This window comes from Strongylocentrotus purpuratus, unplaced genomic scaffold (assembly GCF_000002235.5).
Source record: "Strongylocentrotus purpuratus isolate Spur 01 unplaced genomic scaffold, Spur_5.0 spur5_scaffold_15, whole genome shotgun sequence".
Lineage (NCBI taxonomy): Eukaryota > Metazoa > Echinodermata > Echinoidea > Camarodonta > Strongylocentrotidae > Strongylocentrotus > Strongylocentrotus purpuratus.
This window is the reverse complement of record NW_022145600.1, coordinates 10,507,778-10,531,902: the sequence shown is the minus strand read 5'-3', so window position 1 is coordinate 10,531,902 and position 24,125 is coordinate 10,507,778. Positions and strand designations below refer to the sequence as shown.

Here is a 24,125-nt window from a genome sequence, read left to right as displayed (position 1 = left end):
TCGGGAGCTCGATAAACAATGCAGCAAAAAACCTGTCCACAAAATCATTAACAATCATGTTAAACGTGTTGCTATCCTGATAACAAGATTATGCATATGCTACATGTTATGTTTCCTAGTAACTGATACCACGTGATGCGAGGTTTCAACCAATGACATTGCACGAAAGAAAGTACCCGTCACCCAAAGAGCCAGCGAATGATCACAGTACCCGAAAAGTCATCCATAATAGAGAAATTATAAATATACATGTTCATTAGTTTAATAGGTTTCATCGTGCTTTTAACCGCAACTCGTGATACGGTGTGCCATGGGTTGTCCTATACATAATTAATACTCTGGCGACAATTGCCCTGGGATTCATTTCTGAGGGGTGTCGTGGTCTAGTGGATACGTAATCGGACTGTAGATCACATGGTTTGCGGTTCGAGTCCTTCTGCGGCACTAAAATGTCCTTTGGCAAGACATTAATATAAATGTGGGGTTAAATGGGTACAAATAGGCAAGAATTCCTTGAATGATGTGAGCATCGAAATTGGTAGCCTATTAAAGGAGGGTCGGGCTATTTTTATGCGTCGCCTTGAGCACCTTGTGTGGTGAATTATGTGTGCTATAAATATATCAAATATTATCATTATTATATTATTCTTCGTGAGAAGTTGAAATAATTAAGTAGACATTTACTATTAAAAAAAGTGTTCATAGTATAATATGTGTATGTGCACACTATCACCATGTGAGCTCACGTTTGACACTATTACAGGTATAAACGTAATTTGTATAAACATATACTAAAAGAAAATAGGAATACATATAATAATCTCCATGCTGCCTTAATATGGGGTGACGGTTGCCCGAATCAAGGGCGGATCCAGCCGGCAGCGAGGGAGAGGGCCCAAGAGGGAGCCCAATTCGTGAGAAAATATTTAGCGGCGACTCAGCCAACAGGCCGTATAAGCGGGAAGGGGGGGGGGGGGGTAGTGGGCATTTTTTTTTGCTCATCAAAAATGTTTTTTTTGGCCAGGGAGGTCGTTTTCTTTTCTTTCTTTTTTTAAAGGTAAAATTAACGTTCCCATCTTTTTTGTAACCTATTTTTGGGGCCAGGGGAGGGGGCAGGGCCCCCACCCTCCCCCTGGATCCGGCTCTGGCCCGAATACTATACAGTAGTATTAATAATTTCCCATTTGCTGGGGATGCGTGCAGCCCCTCTCCTCCTCTCCCCCTCTCCTCTAATTATTCGTCGAACGCCTGAGGACACAAATATCAGGCGACGAATTTGATCTAGAAAGGACTCCTAAAAGTTCTCAGCACCTGACCTGGAAAATTTAATGAATAAACGTCCTAATTTACAACAAAAAAAGTGATTGTGTCGTGCATAGGCAAACATATAGAGTATCAAGGTCCGATTAGGAGCACCAATCAATGAAATGAGTGGTGTTTTTTTTTTTTTTTTTTTTTTTTTTTACATTTTAAAACGCGTACACCCCGTTTGATTAAATATTAAAACAGCACTATTCCTGAAAACGTCATTATCGTAGCTGAGTAAAATAAGGCTCGTTGTAAAATCGACTCATATTCGATAATTGATTATTCTTGGCGGTTCATTATCATGCGTGTTGGAGTACAGAAAGACCTTGCTTTAGTCGGAAACATTAATACTGAATCGGCCATGAGAAAAGGTATTGAATTAATCCCTCAGTGGTGATAGATGATTAGGCACAATATCGCTTTCAATGTCCAATTAATTGGATAGCTCACTAATTTAATTATTTACGTTTCCATCACAACCTATTTATATTCTTAATTCGTTATTGGATTTCTAAAACTTAAAAATTAAAATCTTCTGAATTATGTCTTGACTTATGATGACTTGTATGACACTGAGCAATGCTCAATGATGAATCTCTACCAGGAATCGAACCCTGGTTCTCGGCTTGTAACGCGAACTGCCTTATAATCACGAGACCATGCACGGAGACGGGCCCGTTCGGCGACACCAGATTGAAGTGGCCTACTTATAGCTTGTTCGACCTTTACCAATTCTTTGTCGAGGGCAGGCAGATAATATTATGTACATATATGGGGCAAAGTTCATGTGTATATGTTCAGACGAGAGCGTGTGTACTGCCCAAAATGTATAAATAATGGTATAAGGTCCATGTGATGACAACCAATAATTTTAATGGGTATGGGTTTAGCTTTCGGCGCCTTGGCCTAATTTTTCGGAATTCATTGCTAATTAAACAATATTGACCGTAAAAAGACATCAACAAACTAAATCTACAAATTTTGAGGCAACATTGAAAGCAGCAATATATTAAAAAAATAAAACAAGTCATGTAAATCACAGAGAATACCTTTTTTTTTAAACCATATTTCGAATAATAATCATGGGGCCTAACCTAAATAATTATTAGAAGTTTACAATGGCGATAAGAAGCTATCATTTCGCTTTAAAATTCCGCACATATCAATGGCAACTCTAGCCTCGTAATGAATATTATGAGGACCATAAACAATTCCTCGATCAGTTGCGCTTTCAAACCCTCGATGGCCCTAACCTCTGCCCCTATATATTGACGTTTCGGTTAGACACTTGACTCGTCTCCGCTTTAGCTATGCAGAGCAAGTTCACGATTCAGACAAGAGTAGGCATATACTTATCATAACGAGAAAAATACAGATTTAAATGTTCATTTTCAATTTAAAGAAAACATGGCTTCGTCGGAAACATCTTCATTGAAATCGTTTTGTATAGTTACAGGGGCAAGCAGAGGCATTGGTCGTGCCATTGCTATCGCCTTGTCTAGCAAATTTTCTGCGGAATCTCATATAGTTTTGACAGGACGGTCTGTCGATGCATTGAACGAGACACAGCGGATGGTACAGGCCGCTGCTCCAGGCGTCCACTGCAAGGTTGTCATCGCTGATCACTCGGATGAGGGTAATATTTCCAGCATTCTTTCCGAGATCACGAAGGACGTCAATCCGGATGAGTTTCAGCGTTTTCTTCTCATCCACAACGCCGCTAGTTTGTGGGATGTGTCACGGTATGCTGGGCAGTTGACCACGTCTGATCTGAGAAGTTTGCAAGACTTCTGTATGCTGAATATCACTTCAGCGCTACTTCTAACCTCTCATTATCTGAAGACATTTCCTCAGAGAAATGGAGTGTCCAGAACGATCGTTAATATATCATCACTCGCTGCTTCGGTACCGTTCCCCGGTTGGTAAGTTTTTCTCTTTTATTAATATCTTTATGTTAACCGTTTGTACAAACATCTCTTTATCAATAAAACAACTGGGCCGCCTTGGCTTTGTTCTAAAGCTCACATTGAACATTGATACAAAGACCTATTATATAGACCTGGTTTCCAGCATTGATTTCTCGAAAGCCACTGCGATCTTTTTTTCGTTTTTACAAGGTAGAATTTTGAAAGCAAACGATAATGAAATATGCAGTCGATGTAAGTCTTATTCACCATGAGGGGCTCCTTCAATGTCTTTGCCAAGATATCGTTTTGATTTACTTTCATCAATACTTCATTGTAAACCATATAGGCCTATATATATATATATATATATATATATATTATAATTGTACATGTAGCCTCATATAAAGTTGTGTGTGTGTACGTGTCAGTATGTCTGTGTGTTCTTGCGCGTTATAAGTTAAAATAAACCCAAAAAAAATCTGCACCATCTTTTTGTTTTGATCTTTTGATTGAGATATACCAAAATAATTGAATGCAATTTTTGCATGCGGTGTATCTTTTGGTATATATAGTCAGTTTGATTATTATTCATGTACTTGCATGTTTATGATGATTTTTAGTATGCCCTCGAAATTGACCATTGTCTCTGGAGCATTATGTGTCGTATAATTCTTATTTCGGCTTATACATGGCATGCATCGACAGTGATCGACTGGTAAACCTTTTAAATGGAATATGCATCAGAGTTTTGTGGTTGATCTTCTGTTGTAGAGTCCGCCCCCCCCCCTTTCCCCCACACATACACACGCACACACACACGCACGCGCACACACACGCACACAGACACAGAAACAACACACAAGAGATTTTGCACCTTTCAAGCTTCAACTTTCAATCGAAACATTTAGAAAGTATGTTTTATTTATGTGATTAGTGATTTGATAGTAATTGTATTTTTAAAAGATGATGATGATGATGATTCACACATTTCACAATATTTATGTTGCGCAATTTTATCTTTAAAGCCCCACTGTCCTACTTGTAGCTACTTGCTCCCTCTATATAGAAAACTTCCCCAATCGGTGCATGTTGGTCCCCCATGATCCTCTTTTTCTTATGTTAGTTGAGAGCTGAGTTAATGAGATAGCCACCAGTCAGTGACCTCGCTGTTTGGTCTAATCCCTTCTGGTCCAGTAGTGTTGACGGCCTTTAAAATTAAAGACGCATGCACCTTACTGAATTCTTATAGTAAGTTAATAAAGGGTCCATAATTATTTCTAATTACATGTACCTTGCTTTTGCAGCTCCGTATACTGCATGGGAAAGGCTGCCAGACACATGCTCTTCAGGACCATAGCCCTAGAGGAACCCGGTGTCCGGTTCTTGAACTATGACCCAGGTGTGGTGGATACGGTGATGTTTAGAGACTTAGCCACCAACAATGTCAGTCTGGATGCCAAGCAGATGATGGAGAGGCTTGAAACCGATCAGCAATTGCTCAAACCGGATCAAACCGCCGCAATGCTGCTCAGCATCTTGGAGAAGGATGCGTTTGAGTCTGGCGCTCATCTGAGTTATAGCGATGATTTTGCGAAGACATTCGATGATTTTAATAAGAAATAAGTAATTTGAACTCTGAGTATTACATTTCAAAGGGCTTATCAGAACACCGACATACCTAAGTATATTCAGTGGCGGATCCAGGGGGGCGTGGGGGCCCGGGCCCCCTTCCCTGGGGAAAAAATACAGTTAAAAACATGTTAATGTTACCTTTTGGGGGGAGATGGGCCCTTCACCTGGTGGGGGGGGGGGGGGGTGCGATTTTTCAAATTAGCGAGAGCAAAAAAAAAAAAATTCTCACGAATTGGGCCCCCTCCCATGCCGCCGGCTGGATCCGCCCCTGAGTATATTACTGGGAAAATAGTTAGTAAGTCTATTCTAACTTGTTATATGATAATGTTTGAGGATTTTTGTACCCATTTGCTAAGAAAGCAAGTACATTAAATGCTTGTAAGTAAGCTACCAGGGGACCGATGGCTTTAAGTCCTCTCCAAGGGACGTGATAATGAGGATTGACTTGTAGGGCCAGTGAACACATCCATGTGGGAACGTTAGATTTATATAATTATGGTGTCAGCGGGAAACATGTTCTGGACTATTTCGTATACTGTATATTAAATCGTGGGCCTCCATCATGTCTATGTAGCAGTAATCGTAGAGATGTTACTGGCCCATCGTGACTTATAAGGTGCGGAGGACGATGATTATGTTGATGATGTGTATGATGATGACGATGGTGATATCATGATAATAGCATGAACACTAATGGTGATGACGACGATGATGATGATGATGATGATGGTGGTGATGATGAGGAAGATGTTTATGACGATGACAATGATGACGATGATGGTGATAATGACAATGATATTTTAAAAAATGCAGATGAGAATGGTGATGTTATGATAATGGTGATGGTGATAATGGTGTGTATGCTGGTGATGATAGTGATGATGACGAGGATGATGATGGTGATGATGATAATGATGATGAATGATAATCATGGTGGTGATGGTTTTGGTGATGATATAGTAGTGGTATATGACCTAGTGTTGTTGAGCTGAATGCGGTTTTATTTACAGACTCTGAAATAACACGTCCGTAATCAAATCTCGTAGATTCATGTATGTAATTATGAATGAAATAGAAAAATTCCTCAATCTCAATAATTAAAACAATGAAATACACATACAGGTTGTAATCAACTATTTCTCGTATCATATTCAATCAATCATAATGTTTTCATGTATCTTGTTTCATATTTGTAATCATGTTAATATGTTTCGTATACAAAAATATCATGTAACATGTGAATGAAGGTTTCGAATAAAAAAAAAATCCAAAGATTGTAATGGACTTGATTAAAGTCATTTCTTATTAAATTTATCAGTTATTGTCGATTTTGTTTTATTTTACTTGCCGCTGGATTCGGTCTCTTGCAAAAAGGTAGTACTGGAAAATGGATATACGGCCCTGTGGTGTCACTTTATAAAAAAAATTATAATGATTTTATTTTTATTTTATTTTTTTTAAAGGGAGATGGTATTCAGTTTCCATGTGCAGTATTAAGTCATAATTCGCGAACACCAAACTTGGTAGAAGTGGGTGCAAGTCTCGCACACATCAAACCCGTGGTGCCATCAATAAATACATGTACTCCTTTTAGTCCAATAAGACCTGTTCGTCATTAAACTGATGGGTTATCCGAGTGATTACACAGGGGCAGCGGAGCGTATTTAAATGGGGGGGGGGTGCACCAACAAAAAGGGCACTTTCTGGAGGAGAAAAAAATGCTAGGAAAACCTCAAAGATATATACATACGTAGGTCTTTATATACCTCTTCATTCTGATTACTAGTAGTTTATCAGCAGGGGCGGATCTACGGGGGGGGGGGGGTAGGGGGTTTAAACCAAGTGAAAATGTCATGTGCATAGAAAAACGCCATCACTGCTTGTTATGGTCTCTATTGTGTTAGTAGATGCCAGGAAAACATCACTTACGGGTGTTTAAAATAGCACCTAAAAAATCGCCTCGCCGCTATGCGGCTCGGACTCCGCGGCTCGCGGACGATGCTCCGCATCCTCATTGGGTCAAACCCCCCTCCCCCTAAGCAAAAAGCTAGATCCGCCCCCTGATTAGGGATGGTTTCATTGTTTCTCCTTTTACATGGTTTCGGAGATACTGTTTAGGTATGCATACTTAGCAGAACGGTGTGATGGTTTGAATATTTATTTGCGAGCGAGCGAGCGAGAAAAATGTATACGATGTGTGGGAGAGGGAGAAAAATTCCTATCATGATGGTCTGAAAAGATCTTTAATAAGAAACAAAATCATAGAAACATAAAATGCGAGCGAACGCGATCGACCTTTGGATTAAATTGAAGAAAAACCTGCTTTTGGTAGCTTTAAATGAGGAGCACATGTTATGGTGAAAGGGAAAGGGAGCACATATCCAGCACATAAGGACACTGGAAAAGATAGTACGTGGCAAACTTCAAAGTAAAAATCGGAATTATCAGAGGTGCAAATATGGCACTACTAGCACCTGATAACTTATGAGAACGGAAAAGGGTCACTTATTACAAAGGAAAGGGGGCATTATCAGAAGGACAAAATCACTTAAAAGATAGGATAGGAGCACGTGTCAAAATAAAAGGGGCACTTATTACAAAGTTAAAGTGGACACCTGTCAAATTCTGATGAGGGCACTCACCGGAGATGAAAAGAGTCATTTAAAACTGTCAAAATGAAACCCCAAAGGGGGGGGGGGGGTGAATAATCAGATTTGGTTTAGGCATGGGTGTGCCGTTCAAGCCTTAAAACCCCTATCCATTATTAGGGGTCATTTTGGATCATTTTCTCGAGAGAAAAAAAAGACCAAGTTTCACAATTTTCTGGTGTTTTTCCCGAATACTTTGCATATTTTGGAAATTTTGAAAAAACGGACCCATTTTTTTATGGCATTTTTGTTAAAAGTGGGACCCATGTTTAGGGATTTTTTGTGAAAAGTGACCCATTAGAGCGGCACACCCCCGTATGTCCTTATTTGTGAGTACCCCCCCCCCCCCCCCCCCAAATAAGACGTACACCTGTCGGATTTGAAAAGAGGCACTCACCTGAGATGAGTAGGAGCACTTGTGAGAATAGAAAGGGCCACTTATTACAGAGGTAAATGGGCACTTGTCGAAAGAAAAGAGGCACCTATGATATTTTAATGTAGGCATTTATCAGACGTGGCTCTTATTAAAAGAAGAAAATAAGGGCATTTATCAGAAGGAAAAAGGTCACTTATTAGAAAGACTTGGAAGCACGTGTCAGAATAAAAGAGGGCCATTTGAGAGGTAAGAAGTGGCACTCATCAAATATGAAAAAGGGCACTTATCAAAAGAGGAAGGGGCATTTATCCCAAAAGAAAATGAGGGCACTTGAAAAAATAAGCACCTAGCTCTCAGATTTGAATACGGGCAATTATCATCGGTGAAGGGGGCACTTATCAGAGGTGGTAAGAGACACTTATAAGAATGTGGAACGGGCACCTATTAGAAATAAAAAGGGGCACTTATCTGAAGTAAAAAGGGGGGCACAACCACTTTTCATATGTAAAATGGCCGGGGCACTTGAAAATGTGGGGGCACTACCTGCTTGCAGCCTGCACCCCCTGCTCCGCCGCCTCTGAATTTGTATAAATATGCTCGGCCTACTAAAGGGGTCAATGTCGCTACTCATAAGGACCGTTATTCATAAGGTCAGCTATTCGTAAGGTCCGCTATTCATAATGACCGCTATTCATAAGGTCCGCTATTCATAATTACCGCTATTCATAAGGACAGCTTTTCATAATTTGGGAAAAGGGTCATTTTTCTTAAGGACCGCTATTCATAATCAAAGAAGAAGGTCGGTATTCATAATATGAGAAGAGGGTCGCTATTCATAATACGAAATCGGAGTCGTTATTCATCAGGGTCCCTATTCATAACATGAGAAGAGGGTCGCTATTCATAATGCAAGAAGAGGGTCGCTATTCATAATGCAAGAAGAGGGTCGCTATTCATAATACGAAATGAGGGTCGCTATTCATAATGCATAATGAGGGTCGCTATTCATAAGGGTCATTATTCATGAGGGTCATTATTCATAATCGATGAAGAGGGTCGTTATTCATAATATGAAATGAGGGTCGCTTTTCATAATAATGCTCCTTCCCTATGTATTTTTCTTGTTATCGATCTTTTATCTGTATATCAGTATGTTTTAATGTTTTTTTTAATGGAGAATGAAATAAATGAAACGAAAATGAAATGAATAGAAGTTGAATTGATATTTTTTAATCTAATTTGTATCTTATAGGAAGCTTTATTTCATCTTTTATCTCTCGGATATTCGATATTATAGCTTTATGCCTTATTACACTTCCCTCTCCCCGGGCACATGTCGAGGTAGACAAGCAGGCACATCAAAATGACAATATAAGAATCGCCAAATTTGTATAAACACGTTATTAAAATAAAAACTCAATAAAGATACTTAAATATTGCTACCGAATAACCACAGACAATACACCTGTATATTGGTCGAATTTTCCCCCTGATTTAACCGACTGCGCCCCAGCAGAAGGGCGTGAACGGAAAAAGTGTTTATATCTTTAACATTTTTAAATCATTTTTAATAATAATGAAGTTGGTGATCCTCGAAGAAGAATGTTATCATTGGGTGAAATTTAAAAGATGTTTGGACTGTAATTACTTCAGGAATGTGCTGCAAAAAGAAGCATTATCTTTATTATTATATGTCGCGTTTTTCTCGAAACTGCATGTGTTTTTCGTGCGCACAGGAGTTCGCCTCCTTCTGCTGGACACACGACGGTCTTCTTTCCCAAACATCGACCAGGATGTTTTGTTTTTAAATGGGTACCCGGTAGGATGCGAAAGTTAATGTGTTTGGATCATTGGATGAGCAAGTGGGGCTTGTAAAATGGCGAATAGCTGGAATGCTCCCCTGGTGGATGGAAAATGTGCATACATTGTGTTGCGGGCAGGGGCGTCGCTAGACCTTTTTCAGTAAGGGGGGGGGGGGGGTGTAGAGGCCACTGATTACCGTCAAAACTAGCCACCAATTACCTACAAATATATTAATGCCAATGTCCCAATGTCTACAAATTAAACCCTATAAACCCGGGGCCAGGAGCTAAATTATTTTTCAGTTTTCCCCCTCCCGCGCGAAGCTTAGATATTTTATTAAATTATTAGAGAAAGAAGACGATTCGTTTTGCCGTTCTCGACTCTTAATCCTTGTCTGAATTCGGTTTCCCCTCCCCCCGCGCGAAGCGCGGAAGCTTTGACGTTTCATTAAATTATTAGAGAAAGAAGACGATTCGTTTTACCGACTCTTAATCATTGTCTGAATTTTTTTAAATGATTCTTTGTCCGATAAAAAATCACAGTTCGTACAAAATGGAAAGATACATTGCTAAGTATCGATAAAAAAGCTGCCCATGACAGCAGGTGGCAGGGCATGACCCAGTGGATATCCATTGTCAGATAAGTGAAGAAATATATTTGATATGGTAATAAGCTGTATAATGTTCAATGCATTATGTTATCAAATGTTCATTTTCACTGGTGTGTGAATCATTTGTCAAATATATCAATGTACCTTGAAGTGACTAAAAATATAAAAAAGACAATTTCAATACACACAAAAAAACATCTCACCGACTTCAAACTTCTGCATTGATATAGTACACGAGGATCGAGCAAGAATACCGACACAGCGGACCCGACACAGCAACATAATTCTTGCTCCCTCGACGTGGCGACTCCACCCAACATCCCCCTCTCTCTCTTACTCCCACCCCTCTTATATGAAGCCCTTACCCCCTATCTCTCTCCTCTATTTCATTCCCCGTTTCTTTTATTTCCTTTTATCTTTTTTTCATCTTTTCTTTCTTTTCCTTTCTTTCCTCTGCTTTCTCTTTTTCTTTTTTCTCTTTCTTTCTTTTCTTCTTTCTCCTTTCTTTTCCTTTTCTTTTTCTTTTCTTTCTCTCGTTTCCCCCTGCCCTTTTCTCATTTTCCCGACAGCAGCGCAATTGTACCGACAATATCATGACAGGTGGGGGGGGGTCACGCCTTTAGCGACGCCCCTAGTTGCAGGTAAGCCTGAATCCGATGACCGGGGTAATAATATGTGCTGCGCCTAGAAACAAAGTATTAGGCGCATTATAAATGTGAGCTATTATTATTATTATTATTAAATAAAATGACTTACCATTGTACACATCGCAAAAAGGAGAATGAATGTCCATCCCATCTTGAATGTGAGTGAGTTGCATATGGCTAGAAGTACGTTTCAATTGCCTCTGACTTAAGCAAAGGTCCAAACAATTTCAAATAATTCGTCTAATCAAAGAAAATCACTGTAAGAATCGCTTCCCTCATGAAGATACACCTTCACACTACCACTGGTCTTCATAATTATGGAGAAATCAGTCGTTTTTTTTTTATTCACTCGGAACTGCTGAGTTGTTTCTAGTACGATATCCTTAAGCGTTTGAGAAATATTTCAAAGCAAATTTGTTTAAACAGGATTGGCACAGTACATGCAGTATTGAAACATGTTCCAGTAACGTTAATTTAAAAATGGCCTTCCCTGCATTGATCCCAGTAGATATATCTCAACCAGAAGGAAGAGAAACAGCTCGATCAACAAAGCAGCAAAAAACCTGTCCACAAAATCGAACAATCGTGTTAAACGTGTTGCTATTCTAATTACAAGATTATGCCTATGCCACAGGTTATGTTTCCTAGTAACTGATACCACGTGATGCGAGGTTCCAACCAATGACATTGCACGACAGAAAGTACCCGTCACCCAATGAGTCAGCGAATATTCACAGTACCCGAAAAGTCATCCATAATAGAGAAATTATCAATAGACATGTTCATTAATTTAATAGGTTTCACTGTGCTTTTAACCGCAACTCGTGATACGGTGTGCCATGGGTTGTCCTATACATAAATAGGGACTTTTAGATTTGCGTGCGCTGATACGTGATACTTCCATTCACGGCAGTGCTTTAAAAGGACGTCGATCGTAGCATAGACCTATTGTCTTCGTGTGAATCTAAAAGTCCCTATTAATACTCTGACGACAATTGCCCCGGGATTCATTTCTGAGAAGTGTCGTGGTCTGGTGGATACGTAATCGGAGTCTAGATCACACGGTTCGCGGTTCGAGTCCTTCTGCGGCACTAATGTCCTTTGGCAAGACATTAATCTAAATTTCTAACATTTAGGTGTTAAATGGGGGGGGGGGGGTTAAATGGGTACCGATAGCCAAGAATTCCTTGAATGATGTGAGCATCGAAATTGGTAGCCTATTAAAGGAGGGCCGGGCTATTATTATGCGTCGCCTTGAGCACCTTGTGTGGTGAATTATGTGTGCTATAAATATATCAAATATTATCATTATTATATTATTCTTTGTGAAAAGTTTAAATAATCAAGTAAACATTTACTATTAAAAAGAGCGTTCATGTTCTAATATGTGTGTGTGTACACTATCACCAGGTGAGCTCACGTTTGACACTACAACAGGTATAAACGTAATTTGTATAAACATATACTAAAAGAAAATAGGAATACAAATAATAACCACCCTTAAAGTGACTCAGTAACATTGTTGAAGGTTAATGAAAAAACTGCGTAATTTTTGTATTAAATGTCACTTATTGTATTCCTTCTACCGTCCCCTCTAACGTGCAAACAAATTCTGAACAAATTATCAAACCACAAAGATATTTATAATTTTTTCTGAAGGCATCACTGTGCAATACCCTCTAACAGTAAATTCTCCCAACCATTTTTGAATTTTCCCAACCGTTTTTCCATGAAAATAAGACATAAGACAGGCTTTTAAAAAATCTTTCAACAGTTCAATGTCTGGAATGCCACCAACAATGTCAGTGTGGATGTCAAGCAGATGTTGGAGCGTCTTGAAAACGATCAGCAATTGCTCAAACCGGATCAAACCGCCGCAATGCTGCTCAGCATCTTGGAGAAAGATGCGTTGGAGTCTGGCGCTCATCTCAGTTATAGCGATGATTTGGCGAAGACAGTCGATGATTTTGATAAGAAATAAGTAATTTGAACTCTGAGTATTACATTTCAAAGGGCTTTAATTTCAGAACACCGGCATACCTAAGTATATTACTGGGAAAATAGTAAATCTATTCTAACTTGTTAAATGATAATGTTTGACGATTGTACCATGTGAATGAAGTTTTCGAATAAAAACAAATGCAAGGATTGTAATGGACTTGATTAAAGTCTTATCTTATTTATTGTTGATTTTGATTTCCTTTACCCTGCTTGATTTGGTCTCTTGCAAAATGTACAACGGAAAGATAGATATTCAGCCCGGTGATGTAACTTCATATAATGATTTTAAAAATCGTTGTTTTTAAAGGGAGATGTGCAGTAGGTCATAATTTGGTGGAGCCATTAATGGGTACAAGTCTCGCACACATTTAACCCGTGGTCCCATCAAGGAATACTCGTACCCCCTTTAGTTCTATAAGGTCTGTTCGTCATAAAACTGAAGGCTACTCCGAGTAATTGACACAGGGGCGGCGGAGTGTGTTTCAAAGTGGGGGGGGGGGGATGCACCAACAAAAAAGGGGCACTTTCTGGGGAAAAAAGGCCAGGGAGACCTCAAAGCGAAAACATACAATAAAGATTGATTATGTACACGGTCTTGTTTTTGGTTTTTGTTTTGTTTTTGTCCCCCCCCCCCCCTCTATTTAGGCTTTTTTTTTTTTTTTTTAATCACCCTCTCAAACAACAATATAATACTGTATAATACTTTATTACTGTTTGGGTGGCAGCACCAATAAAGCCTTTGACTTTCCTAGCTGTCTCCACATTCATATTTATTTTTGTTGTTGTATTGTATCGTAAATGTATTTCTTTAACTTGTACGCTATGTTTTGTATTTTATATGTTTGTTATGATGTTTTTATGATGAATGAAATAAAGTTCAATTCAATTCAATTCAATACAATGGTAGGCCCTTATGTACCCATACATTCTGATTAAATTATTAGGGATGCTTTCATCATTTCTCTTTTTACATGGTTTACAAGATACTGGTTAGGCATCATACTTTGCAGTCGGGTGTGATGGTTTAAACATGTATTTGCGAGCGAGCACAGTTTATACGATTTATGAGGTCGCAGTGCGAACAATTACATCTTATAAAGAGGGGGGAATCCTATTATGGTGGTCTGAAAAGATCTTTAATAAGAAACAAAATTATAGTAACATGAAATGCGAGCGAGCGTAGCGAGCAACCTTTGGATTAAATTGAAGTAAACGCTGCTTTTAGTCGCTTAAAATTAGGAGCACATGTATAAAAGATTTATTTAAAATATGATTTAAAAACAAACAAATTAGGAGCACATGTTATGGTGAAAGGAAAGGAGAATTATCAGAGGTGAAATGGGGCACTTTAAGATATGTCTTATATGCTGATGAACACGGCCAATGATTAGAGGAGTGTCTGGGAGGAGTCGTACCATCTACTAATCAGGTTCGTTCACTCTTCTCTTCTCTCCTGTTTTGCCATTCGATAGAGGTTGGACGAGCCTCCGCTACCCCACCTCCTCCCGGAGCTACACTATTGATCACAAGTGACCCTAGTAGCATACTTAGATAGATTGTCATGTTATTATTAACATAATTTCATCTCTCATGGAGCCTCCCTTTTCCCTCTCAAAGTTAAAGAGTCTACATCGGAGAATGGGGTAAATGTGTTGAAATTATTACTAGAAATGTACATTTTTGGGGCACGCCCCAGACAAACCTGTACCACTGAACCAACTCACATCCCATATATTCATTTCGTATTCCTTATTTTTCTATATTTGTTTCCATTTTCTCATGTTTAAGGGGTCATTATCTATATCCATAGTTTAAAATAATTATAAGTCTCCCTCGGTAGAGACATCCTCTTATACTGTACAGTTGACGTGGAAGGTTGGTGCAATGTTTTTAGTTGCATCTCTCCACTCCCATAATCTTTTTGGTCTCGCCTTGCCACAAATTGATTTAATAGATCATCGCAACTCTAAACCAGTCTGCATAATTGCCTTAATTTTGCTAAGTGTCCTTGTGCATGTTATGGCAGGCACTTTTTTCAGTTTTCATTTTCATTTACGAATAATTGATGTAATCAATTTGATCGCTTTCTGTATTTGCCTGAACAGTGGACATGTCATTATAACCTATTTAGGTCAGGGTTCTACATTTCGTTATGGTTTTGCTTATCATTATTATTTTGTATTTGCAGGCACATACAAATATGTTCCAGATACAGGACATTAGTATTGCGGCAGGGATTCGAATCCCGTACCTTGTGGTTCATGGTCCTGAGACTTACCCGATTAACATCTAAATGTAATAACACAATCGAAATAATAACATCTCGTGTCCAAGGTGCGTATAAGCATTGTGATTCATTTAGACATTTAGTTATTGTCACGTGTATTCGTTCACTTAATAATAAAGAGACACATATTTGACTCCAATTAAAGTCCATGAAAATTATTTTGCCGGTAGTATATGCATTGGTTTATTAAGCATTAAAGTAAATAACGATACAAACAAGCAAACACACAAACAAACAAGTAAAACAAAACAACGCATATCAGGATAACGGTGAGATGGTAGCTATAAAGTTCTGGGAATTCATAAACCATAAAAATTGATGGAAATACCTATTGTACTGCGACAGGGATTCGAACCATATTCATTGCGGCTCAAAGTCTACTTAACCACATGCATGCAGGTAATAAATACAATCGAAATAACACCTCTTGTTCAACGGGCGTATTATAATCATTGTGATTTTTTTTTTTTTTTACATTTAGATACAGTCGTGTCTTCGTCCTCTCAATAACAAAGTGACACTAACTTATTTCTAATACTCACATTAAAGTCCACGAAAAATATTTTGCCGAAGTATATCTATTACTAACGATGCAAACAAGCAAGCAAACAAGCACACATCACATAGTCAGGATAATGGTGAGTTGATAGCTAAAGCGGTATGGGAACTATAAACCATTATGGCTGATGAAAATGCATATTAGTACTTGGAAAGCAGATATTTGAACCCCGTACCCTGTGGCTCACAGTCCACTTAACCCCATGCAAGTAATAACACAATCGAAATGACACCTCGTGCTCAACGGGTGTATATTATAAGCATTGTGATCTCTTTTGACATTTAGATATTTTCACGTGACTTCATCCTCTTAATAACACAGCGACACTTTTTTTCCTCACATTTAAGTCCGCATATATTATTTTATATAGCCTAAATTGGTTTATTAAGCCTTGCGAAAGATGCAAACTAGTATAATTTTTTTAACACGACTAGATAAGCAAACACAGCATAACAAGGATAACGGTGAGTTGTAGCTACAAAGTTCTGGAAACTCATAACCATTATGATTTGTTATGATTGATAAAAATACTTATCCAAGTTTTTGATGATTTACTCCACGGATGTTTTCAAACACTCTCACAGCATTCTGAATATAATTAACACTGAAAACACTTTTACTAGTTAAGCAACAACATCAACACAAATTAAGAACAATATTAATATCAAACCATAATATAATGAATTGTATATCACACACAAACTGTTAAACGTGAAGAAGAGTTGTACTTAAGAGGTCGGATAATTTAGTATGATTATCAACTTCACCTTGTGATTTTCGAGTAGTGAATCTATACAATTTTCATTAAAATTTACAGTCTGATCCATTATTCTGATTCTTGAATAAATCCATGCGTTTGTTTTAACATAATGTATACACATCTAGACTAACCAAATATGGGGAAGAATTGGAAACCCTTAAGCACATTTGCATAATTTACATAAACATGAAAATGTTACACTTTCAGAAAGTTTTGTATTCTCTTCAGTAACTTCTTCTCTTTATTTGGTAACAAAATTGTGGTCATGATGTAACTGATTAATAAGATAAAAATGGTTTGACGTTATCACCAAGGGTCTCTTATTACTTACATGTGTAGGTAATAAAGGACAGTTACAAATCAATACATTTTAAATACAATTTGAATGAAAATGGGATTGTTGTAGTTAGTTCAAACACTTTTTGAAAGAGAGATACATGCAGCCAATGAAGTTACTGTAATTTTAAAACAATGTGGCCCAAAATATTTCTGTAATTTTTTGTTTACAGTAATAAAGATGCTCTAAATTATACTTAAATACTTTCAGAATAATGTTCTGAAAATGTGACATTTACATTGATGAAACTCACAGCATAGAAAGAACTTCTTAAAATGAAATTCATTCAAATTAGAATGGTGACACGAACAACCAAATATGTTTCATGATAGTGCCTTTCAACATGAAATGAACTGGGGGAAAGTAGGCCCCCATCTTGAACATGGTGTCTCCCATTGCCTACACACATTTCTGATCAGCCAACATTCATGATCTGCATTGCAACACTCATTCACGACACACAATGTCCATAAGTTTTCTGTGATGGTAAATTTCCTTTTAAAAATACTTTTAAGAGCCACCTCTAAATATCTGCATACACCACAACATTCAATGAAAATTGTGTTTTTATATCAGAGCAAAATTTTACGGTCAAAATCGCTTATCTTGGTAAATTTTGCCAATTTTCTCGGAGAAAGAACGCATTGCAGTCTTCGAAATTAATTGGATATATGCAGTAGCGTTGTTAAAGGCCACATATGGCGCTATAGCAATATTGGATCCAACACGGACAGACAGTGATGGGTTCAAGCTTGGTGGACTCCAATTTCCTACACCTACCCTACTTTAGATTTACACCAACAACAAAAAATACTGAAAAATTCCGAGAACAAAAAATCAATTGAAACTTTTAGTCAAATGTAGACGAGAAAAATACAAGTAAAATCATTGTTCAACGTTTTCGTTAAAGTACCATGGAATCATTAAAATGCGAATATAACAGAGGACACACAAATTCAAATCCTCTATCATAATCTAAAGTTGATCACGTGAAAGTTTAATAATAAATATTGACCGAAATGGGAAAATTAAGAGGCAGCGATATCAACAAGTAGAACTTGCTCATTGCAATAGGATGAGTGAATCGGGAAATTTTGTATAGATAAATAACGTTTACATGTCTCAAATACAGCTTCAAAAAAGTATCATTAGAAATGAAAGTGTGCTTATATCGCTCATGCAGGTAAATTTCTATGATATAATTTTGTTTATTCTGTGCGACTGTAAAACGATATTGTAAAAACAAAACAAATTTAAACAAAAAAGACATTATAGAACTTCGACTTCGTCACACAGTGCTAGCTCTCTATTCCTTTGTCATATAAGCTCATAGTAACTACATCCATCATTTTGGGAGAAGTAGCTAGAAAGAGCGCTCGCCCTTGTTTCTTCATTCAGCTCGCATACTCCGTCTTTGTAATTGATGGACTTGCAACCAACTTCCTGAATGCATTCTGCGGCGCAACGGAGCATGGTTTTCGCTGGCACTGTCTTTATTACGTGATCAGTTAGACAGTGGCCAATAAGAGGGCGTCCCTTGTTGTCCTTAGCAACGGAGAAATAGCCTGCAGATTTGGTGGTGGCCGTCGGTTTAACTAGATTGTGAAGTAAAGATAGAGAAATAAACGACCATAACAGATATAATTACATGTAAAACTACAGTTTATAACTAAATTATTCATACCGCTTGTAAACTTGTTTGTTTTTTTTTAAATGTTTTTCGTAACTCAAGAATGGAAGTTGGACTGGTTGAATAAGGGTCTTTTTTTATTTACTTTTAGATGTAAAATGTTATTCTTAAATCAGGACAAATGAATTTTCACACACTTAAAAAATTACAAAACTTGGTAAGGTTACGAATAATTTAGTTGTTAACTGTAAACATACATACACATACAAATATTTATGAATAAATGTATGTATATGTGTATATATATATATATATATGTCCCTACATGTGTCCGTACATGTGTATGTATACAAATACATATGAATAATTATGTACTAAATATGTATTTACATATATAGGCCTATATGATATCGACATATTTTACAGACAATGTTATATTAATCCTAGGCATAAATTGAATCTCACTCGGGATCCCTCCAGAAATAAACATAACGAAATAATAACAAATTAATTTAGAATAAATAAGAAAATCACAATCTAAACTAATTTGTTGGGAGGGGGTGGGTAAAGTAACAATTATCTTGATTGGCCTCCAATCCCACCCATTCGTTACTGTTCCTAAAAGGGATCCGGTAACTTTGTCTCAGATTCTGAATAAAAATCCTGGATTTAGCTCATGCTACAATGATAATTATATTAGGTCAGTAAGGAACCCCATGACTTTTACAAGCCGATAGCCTGTCTGATTATCAAGATATTTATGATTGGAAATCGAAACCAAAATTTGCGTTTGCCTAACCGTTTTTATAACACTACAGTCTATTGGGGAAAACGAGTATCCGGTCACTCAAACATTTTTACTTTTTTGAGGCACTTCTTGATCATATTGAAGCGGATTTTTTTTTTAGGGCTTCAATATTACACCATACCACAGACACTGATAGCACGTAGGGCCGTGCATCTCAGAGTTAACATTGTAAAACGATTCCTTCAACAAATCTAAGCTATAATGGAAACCCGTATTTTATAGCATTGGCGTAGAATCTGGGGAATGGGGGATGCAATACCCCACAAATATGTATGTATTACAACGTATCAGGACAATTACCTCCTGGGCAATCACCCCCGGAAAATAACCCCCGGAAAATTACTCCCAGGAGAATTACCCCCCCCCCCCCCGAGGACAATTACCCCCCCCCTGGAAAATTGACCCCTCACCGAGCAAAACTACCCCCGAAGGCAATTATCCCCCCCCCCCCTTCCCGAGGACAATCACCCCGAGGAATTTGTAACACTGTGACGAATAATGCGAGCTTCTTTCCAAATTGCTATTTACAGGAAATTTCATAAACTTTCATTTTCACTTGTTTGCTCGCATCTTAAATGATTATTATTTAAAAAAGTAAACTTCATGCATTTTGTATATTTTTATGTTTAATGATGCTGTCTATTATGCGTATGAATTTATCTAGTATATTTATCCTTTTATATGTCATTAATTTAATTTTATGTTTACATGTACAGTGCTGTATTTTAACCATCATACCTTGTGAATGACCTGCAATTCAGCTTCGGCTGCCAGAACTTCATGTGAATAAAAACCCTTGTTGAATTGAATTGAATTTTTGAAGTTATTTTTGAAGTTCATTTCAGTCGTTTAAATTATTCAATTCGATGTGGGGGTGGAAGTTGCCTAATTCCCACGTAGTTTTGCCACTAAGCCAAAGAACAGACATTACATGTACATTCGGCGGCAAGGTGCCCGCATCCAGTACTTTAAATCGCTTCTAGTGTGTTGATTACAAACTAATTTTTTACCGGTTTGAAAACATCTTCTCAACATTAGTTGTCGAATCGACATAGAGCCTGTGAGCTACCGTGTGAGCTGCCGAAATTGAAGGTTGGTTTGTCTTCAGTTAAGTCATCCCCCCCCCCCCCCCACTGAGCGAATTTTCGGCCGGCGCGTTTTTCATTTTCGGGAGCAAAAAAAAAAAAAAAATGGCCCCCCCCCCAGTAGGAAATTCCAGGATCCGCCATTGATATCATATCCCTTAAGCTTGGGGGGCTGCGCCCGTTGACCCTTCCCGGGGCCTTGCCCCTAGACCCCACTTTGCAGCGGGACCTGCATGTAAGAGTGGGGTGATGCTGATTTTTTGTCAGCCCCCCAAAACGTTTTTGCTCATTACGCCACTGAAAGTAGGTAGACATTTGACCGTTTTTATGGATATCTCAAGAAGAAAAGGAGGGAAGTTACATAAACAATCTTGAAATATATTAAGAGGTCACAGTCGAGTTTATTTCACGACATTGATCATGTTATTATTAAAGGGATAGTTGAGTTCTGTTTTCAGACCGCAAATGCCTTCAAAGTGCATGGTTATTGCTCTTATTCTTATCTATGACATTTATAGTGCCCTTTTAGAACCTAAAATTGCTATGAAGGTAATTTTAGACCCCAATATGTGTGAAATTTAGCCAATACGATCATAGCAATTCAGCTCCACTTTAAAAAAAAATACGGTGACCGTTAATTAATTATTCAATTAAAAATAATAATACATGAGCCGGCTGATTGTGGATAATAAAAGCAACACGAAAATGCCAACCAAAAAGCCAACATCGGCATTGGCTGAAAAACGACGTAAAAGGCGTTATTTCGTTTTTTTTTCAACGGTTTTCAACGGTTTTTTTCAAATTTTCAAAATATCTAAAATTTGTGGTGGTACACAAGTACTAGAAATTGTTATATTTCAGCCGTATGTGAACTGATTTTGATCAAACAAAGATGATTTTGTCATTTAAATATTATGTTCTTTCAAATTTGACACTCAGTTTTTCATTATCTCACAAAAAAAGTATTTTGTGTAATGCCCTCTGCAACAGAACTCAACTAACCCTTTAAGTAAACATTAATATTCCTAAAAGCAACTTCGTATATGACAAAATATAAAGAATCCTAATATTACTTAATGTATGATACCATACATTTTGTCATACCTATATTACACAAAGCTCCATTAATTCCCGCAGCACATGTACATGCATCGGTATCACAGGTACCTCCGTTCAGACATGGGTTGGCACCAGAACAGTCAACTACAGAGAGGGAAAAAAAAGAAGAAAAAAATCTCAAAATGTATACTCTTATCTAGATCTATTATTATTAGGAATAATTTATTGTCAAAATCATTCCATAAATTGGAGTTTAAAAACTTATTCCACCTTTATGAAGAACAGTGCACAAGTGTAAAGTCACAATATGAGTTTACTTCACGACATTTATCTTGTTAATACTAAGTGAGCATTAATATTCTTTAAAGGAAATTCTGATTTGACAAAATATGAACAATCCCGATAGCATCAAATGTATGATACCATCCTTTTGTCATACCTGTATTACACAAAGCTCCATTGAATCCCGCAGCACATGTACATGCATCGGTATCACAGGTACCTCCGTTCAGACATGGGTTGGCACCAGAACAGTCAACTACAGAGAGGGAAAAAAAAGAAGAGAAAAATCTCAAAATGTATACTCTTATCTAGATCTATTATTATTAGGAATAATTTATTGTCAAAATCATTCCATAAATTGGAGTTTAAAAACTTATTCCACCTTTATGAACAACAGTGTACAAGTGTAAAGTCACAATATGAGTTTACTTCACGACATTTATCTTGTTAATACTAAGTGAGCATTAATATTCTTTAAAGGAAATTCTGATTTGACAAAATATGAACAATCCCGATAGCATCAAATGTATGATACCATCCTTTTGTCATACCTGTATTACACAAAGCTCCATTGAATCCCGCAGCACATGTACATGCATCGGTATCACAGGTACCTCCGTTCAGACATGGGTTGGCACCAGAACAGTCAACTACAGAGAGGAAAGAAAATATCCTGAAATCGAGTACGATCTTTACGAATTTAAGAATGGTGTATACCTAAGATCGTCAAATTAGAAAGTAAGAAGACACTCTCACCGTTGTTTTTATGTTGATATTTCAGGAGGGAAGGGGGAGGGGGTCAATATACATTACCAATCTTGAAATGTATTTAGAGGTTACAGTCACAATATGAATTTATTTTCTGATATCAATCTTGTTATTGTTAAGTAAACGTTAATATTCTTTTAATAAAGATAAATGTTATTTGACCAAATAATAAGAATCTCGATAGCTCTAAACGTAGGATACCATCTATTTTCATACCTGTACTACACAAATCTCCATTGAATCCCGCAGCACATGTACATGCATCGGTATCACAGGTACCTCCGTTCAGACATGGGTTGGCACCAGAACAGTCAACTACAGAGAGAAAAGAAAAAGAAGACGAAAATCTCAAAATGTATACTCTTATCTAGATCTATTAGGAATAATTCATTGTCAAAATCATTCCATAAATTGGAGTTTAAAAACTTATTCCACCTTTATGAACAATAGTGCACAAGTGTGAAGTCACAATATGAGTTAACTTCACGACATTAATCTTGTTAATACTAAGTCAGCATTAATATTCCTTAAAGCAAATTCTAATTTGACAAAATATAAACAATCCCGATAGCATTAAATGTATGATACCATCCTTTTTGTCATACCTATATTACACAAAGCTCCATTGAATCCCGCAGCACATGTACATGCATCGGTATCACAGGTACCTCCGTTCAGACATGGGTTGGCACCAGAACAGTCAACTACAGAGAGAAAAGAAAAAGAAGACGAAAATCTCAAAATGTATACTCTTATCTAGATCTATTAGGAATAATTCATTGTCAAAATCATTCCATAAATTGGAGTTTAAAAACTTATTCCACCTTTATGAACAATAGTGCACAAGTGTGAAGTCACAATATGAGTTAACTTCACGACATTAATCTTGTTAATACTAAGTCAGCATTAATATTCCTTAAAGCAAATTCTAATTTGACAAAATATAAACAATCCCGATAGCATTAAATGTATGATACCATCCTTTTTGTCATACCTATATTACACAAAGCTCCATTGAATCCCGCAGCACATGTACATGCATCGGTATCACAGGTACCTCCGTTCAGACATGGGTTGGCACCAGAACAGTCAACTACAGAGAGGAAAGAAAATATCCTAAAAGTGAGTACGATCTTTATATTCATCGTTCTCGACCGAGCCGTTCCAAAAGCTTAGAATTTAAGAGTGGTGTACTTAACATTGTCAAATTAGAAAGTGGGTAGACTTTGTCACACTCTTTATGGAAATCTCAGGAGGAGGGCTAAGTTATATAAACAGTCTTGAAATGTATTAAAGGATTACAGTCACGATATGGGTTTGTTTCATGACATTAATATTGTTAGGTGGTCTTTCATCGAAAAAGCACCTATTGATTTCGTCAGAATTTTCTTTATTTCTTTATGTCGTATTCGACAGATCACCTATTGATTTCGTCATAATTTCTTTCTGTATTATTTTATCTTTTTATTTATTTCTTCATTTATTTTTTGTAGACAATAACTCTCAAATTAATACGGTCAATTTCTTTCATTTTTTAGGCACAGTCATAGGTAATTGTCCTAAGATGTGTTATCAACATTTGCAAGTTTTATCAAGTTATCGTGACGTCATCTAGGCG

At 37.3% G+C, this 24,125-nt stretch overlaps 2 protein-coding genes and 1 long non-coding RNA gene across 3 annotated transcripts; 1 reads left to right on the top strand and 2 right to left on the bottom strand.

The window, feature by feature from the left end:
• The first annotated feature begins 2,618 nt into the window (after window positions 1–2,618).
• LOC578162 (sepiapterin reductase) lies at window positions 2,619–5,004 on the top strand. Its single transcript, XM_778351.3, has 2 exons — window positions 2,619–3,230; window positions 4,520–5,004. Exons 1-2 carry the CDS (start codon window positions 2,716–2,718, stop codon window positions 4,836–4,838), a joined length of 834 nt encoding a protein of 277 aa, XP_783444.1. The 5' UTR covers window positions 2,619–2,715; the 3' UTR covers window positions 4,839–5,004.
• Window positions 5,005–17,675: 12,671 nt separating this feature from the next.
• On the bottom strand, window positions 17,676–22,744 carry LOC105445351 (sushi, nidogen and EGF-like domain-containing protein 1). The gene is made up of 5 exons (XM_030986475.1): window positions 22,724–22,744; window positions 22,291–22,456; window positions 21,897–21,995; window positions 21,503–21,601; window positions 17,676–18,470 (listed from the first exon to the last, which is right to left on the bottom strand). The coding sequence occupies exons 1-5, from the start codon at window positions 22,742–22,744 to the stop codon at window positions 18,193–18,195; spliced, it is 663 nt and encodes a 220-aa protein (XP_030842335.1). The 3' UTR covers window positions 17,676–18,192.
• On the bottom strand, window positions 22,745–23,634 carry LOC115924274. The gene is made up of 3 exons (XR_004064251.1): window positions 23,502–23,634; window positions 23,113–23,211; window positions 22,745–22,822 (listed from the first exon to the last, which is right to left on the bottom strand). It is a non-coding gene; the product is annotated as an uncharacterized LOC115924274 (long non-coding RNA).
• Window positions 23,635–24,125: the final 491 nt, after the last annotated feature.

Coding starts and splice junctions, on each gene's coding strand:
- LOC578162 (XM_778351.3), top strand. CDS start 2,716: ATGGCTTCGTCGGAAACATCTTCATTGAAATCGTTTTGTATAGTTACA. Junction 3,231..4,519: donor TCGGTACCGTTCCCCGGTTG/GTAAGTTTTTCT, acceptor TTGCTTTTGCAG/CTCCGTATACTGCATGGGAA.
- LOC105445351 (XM_030986475.1), bottom strand. CDS start 22,744: ATGGAGATTTGTGTAGTACAG. Junction 21,996..22,290: donor TGGAGCTTTGTGTAATACAG/GTATGACAAAAG, acceptor CCCTCTCTGTAG/TTGACTGTTCTGGTGCCAAC. Junction 21,602..21,896: donor TGGAGCTTTGTGTAATACAG/GTATGACAAAAG, acceptor CCCTCTCTGTAG/TTGACTGTTCTGGTGCCAAC.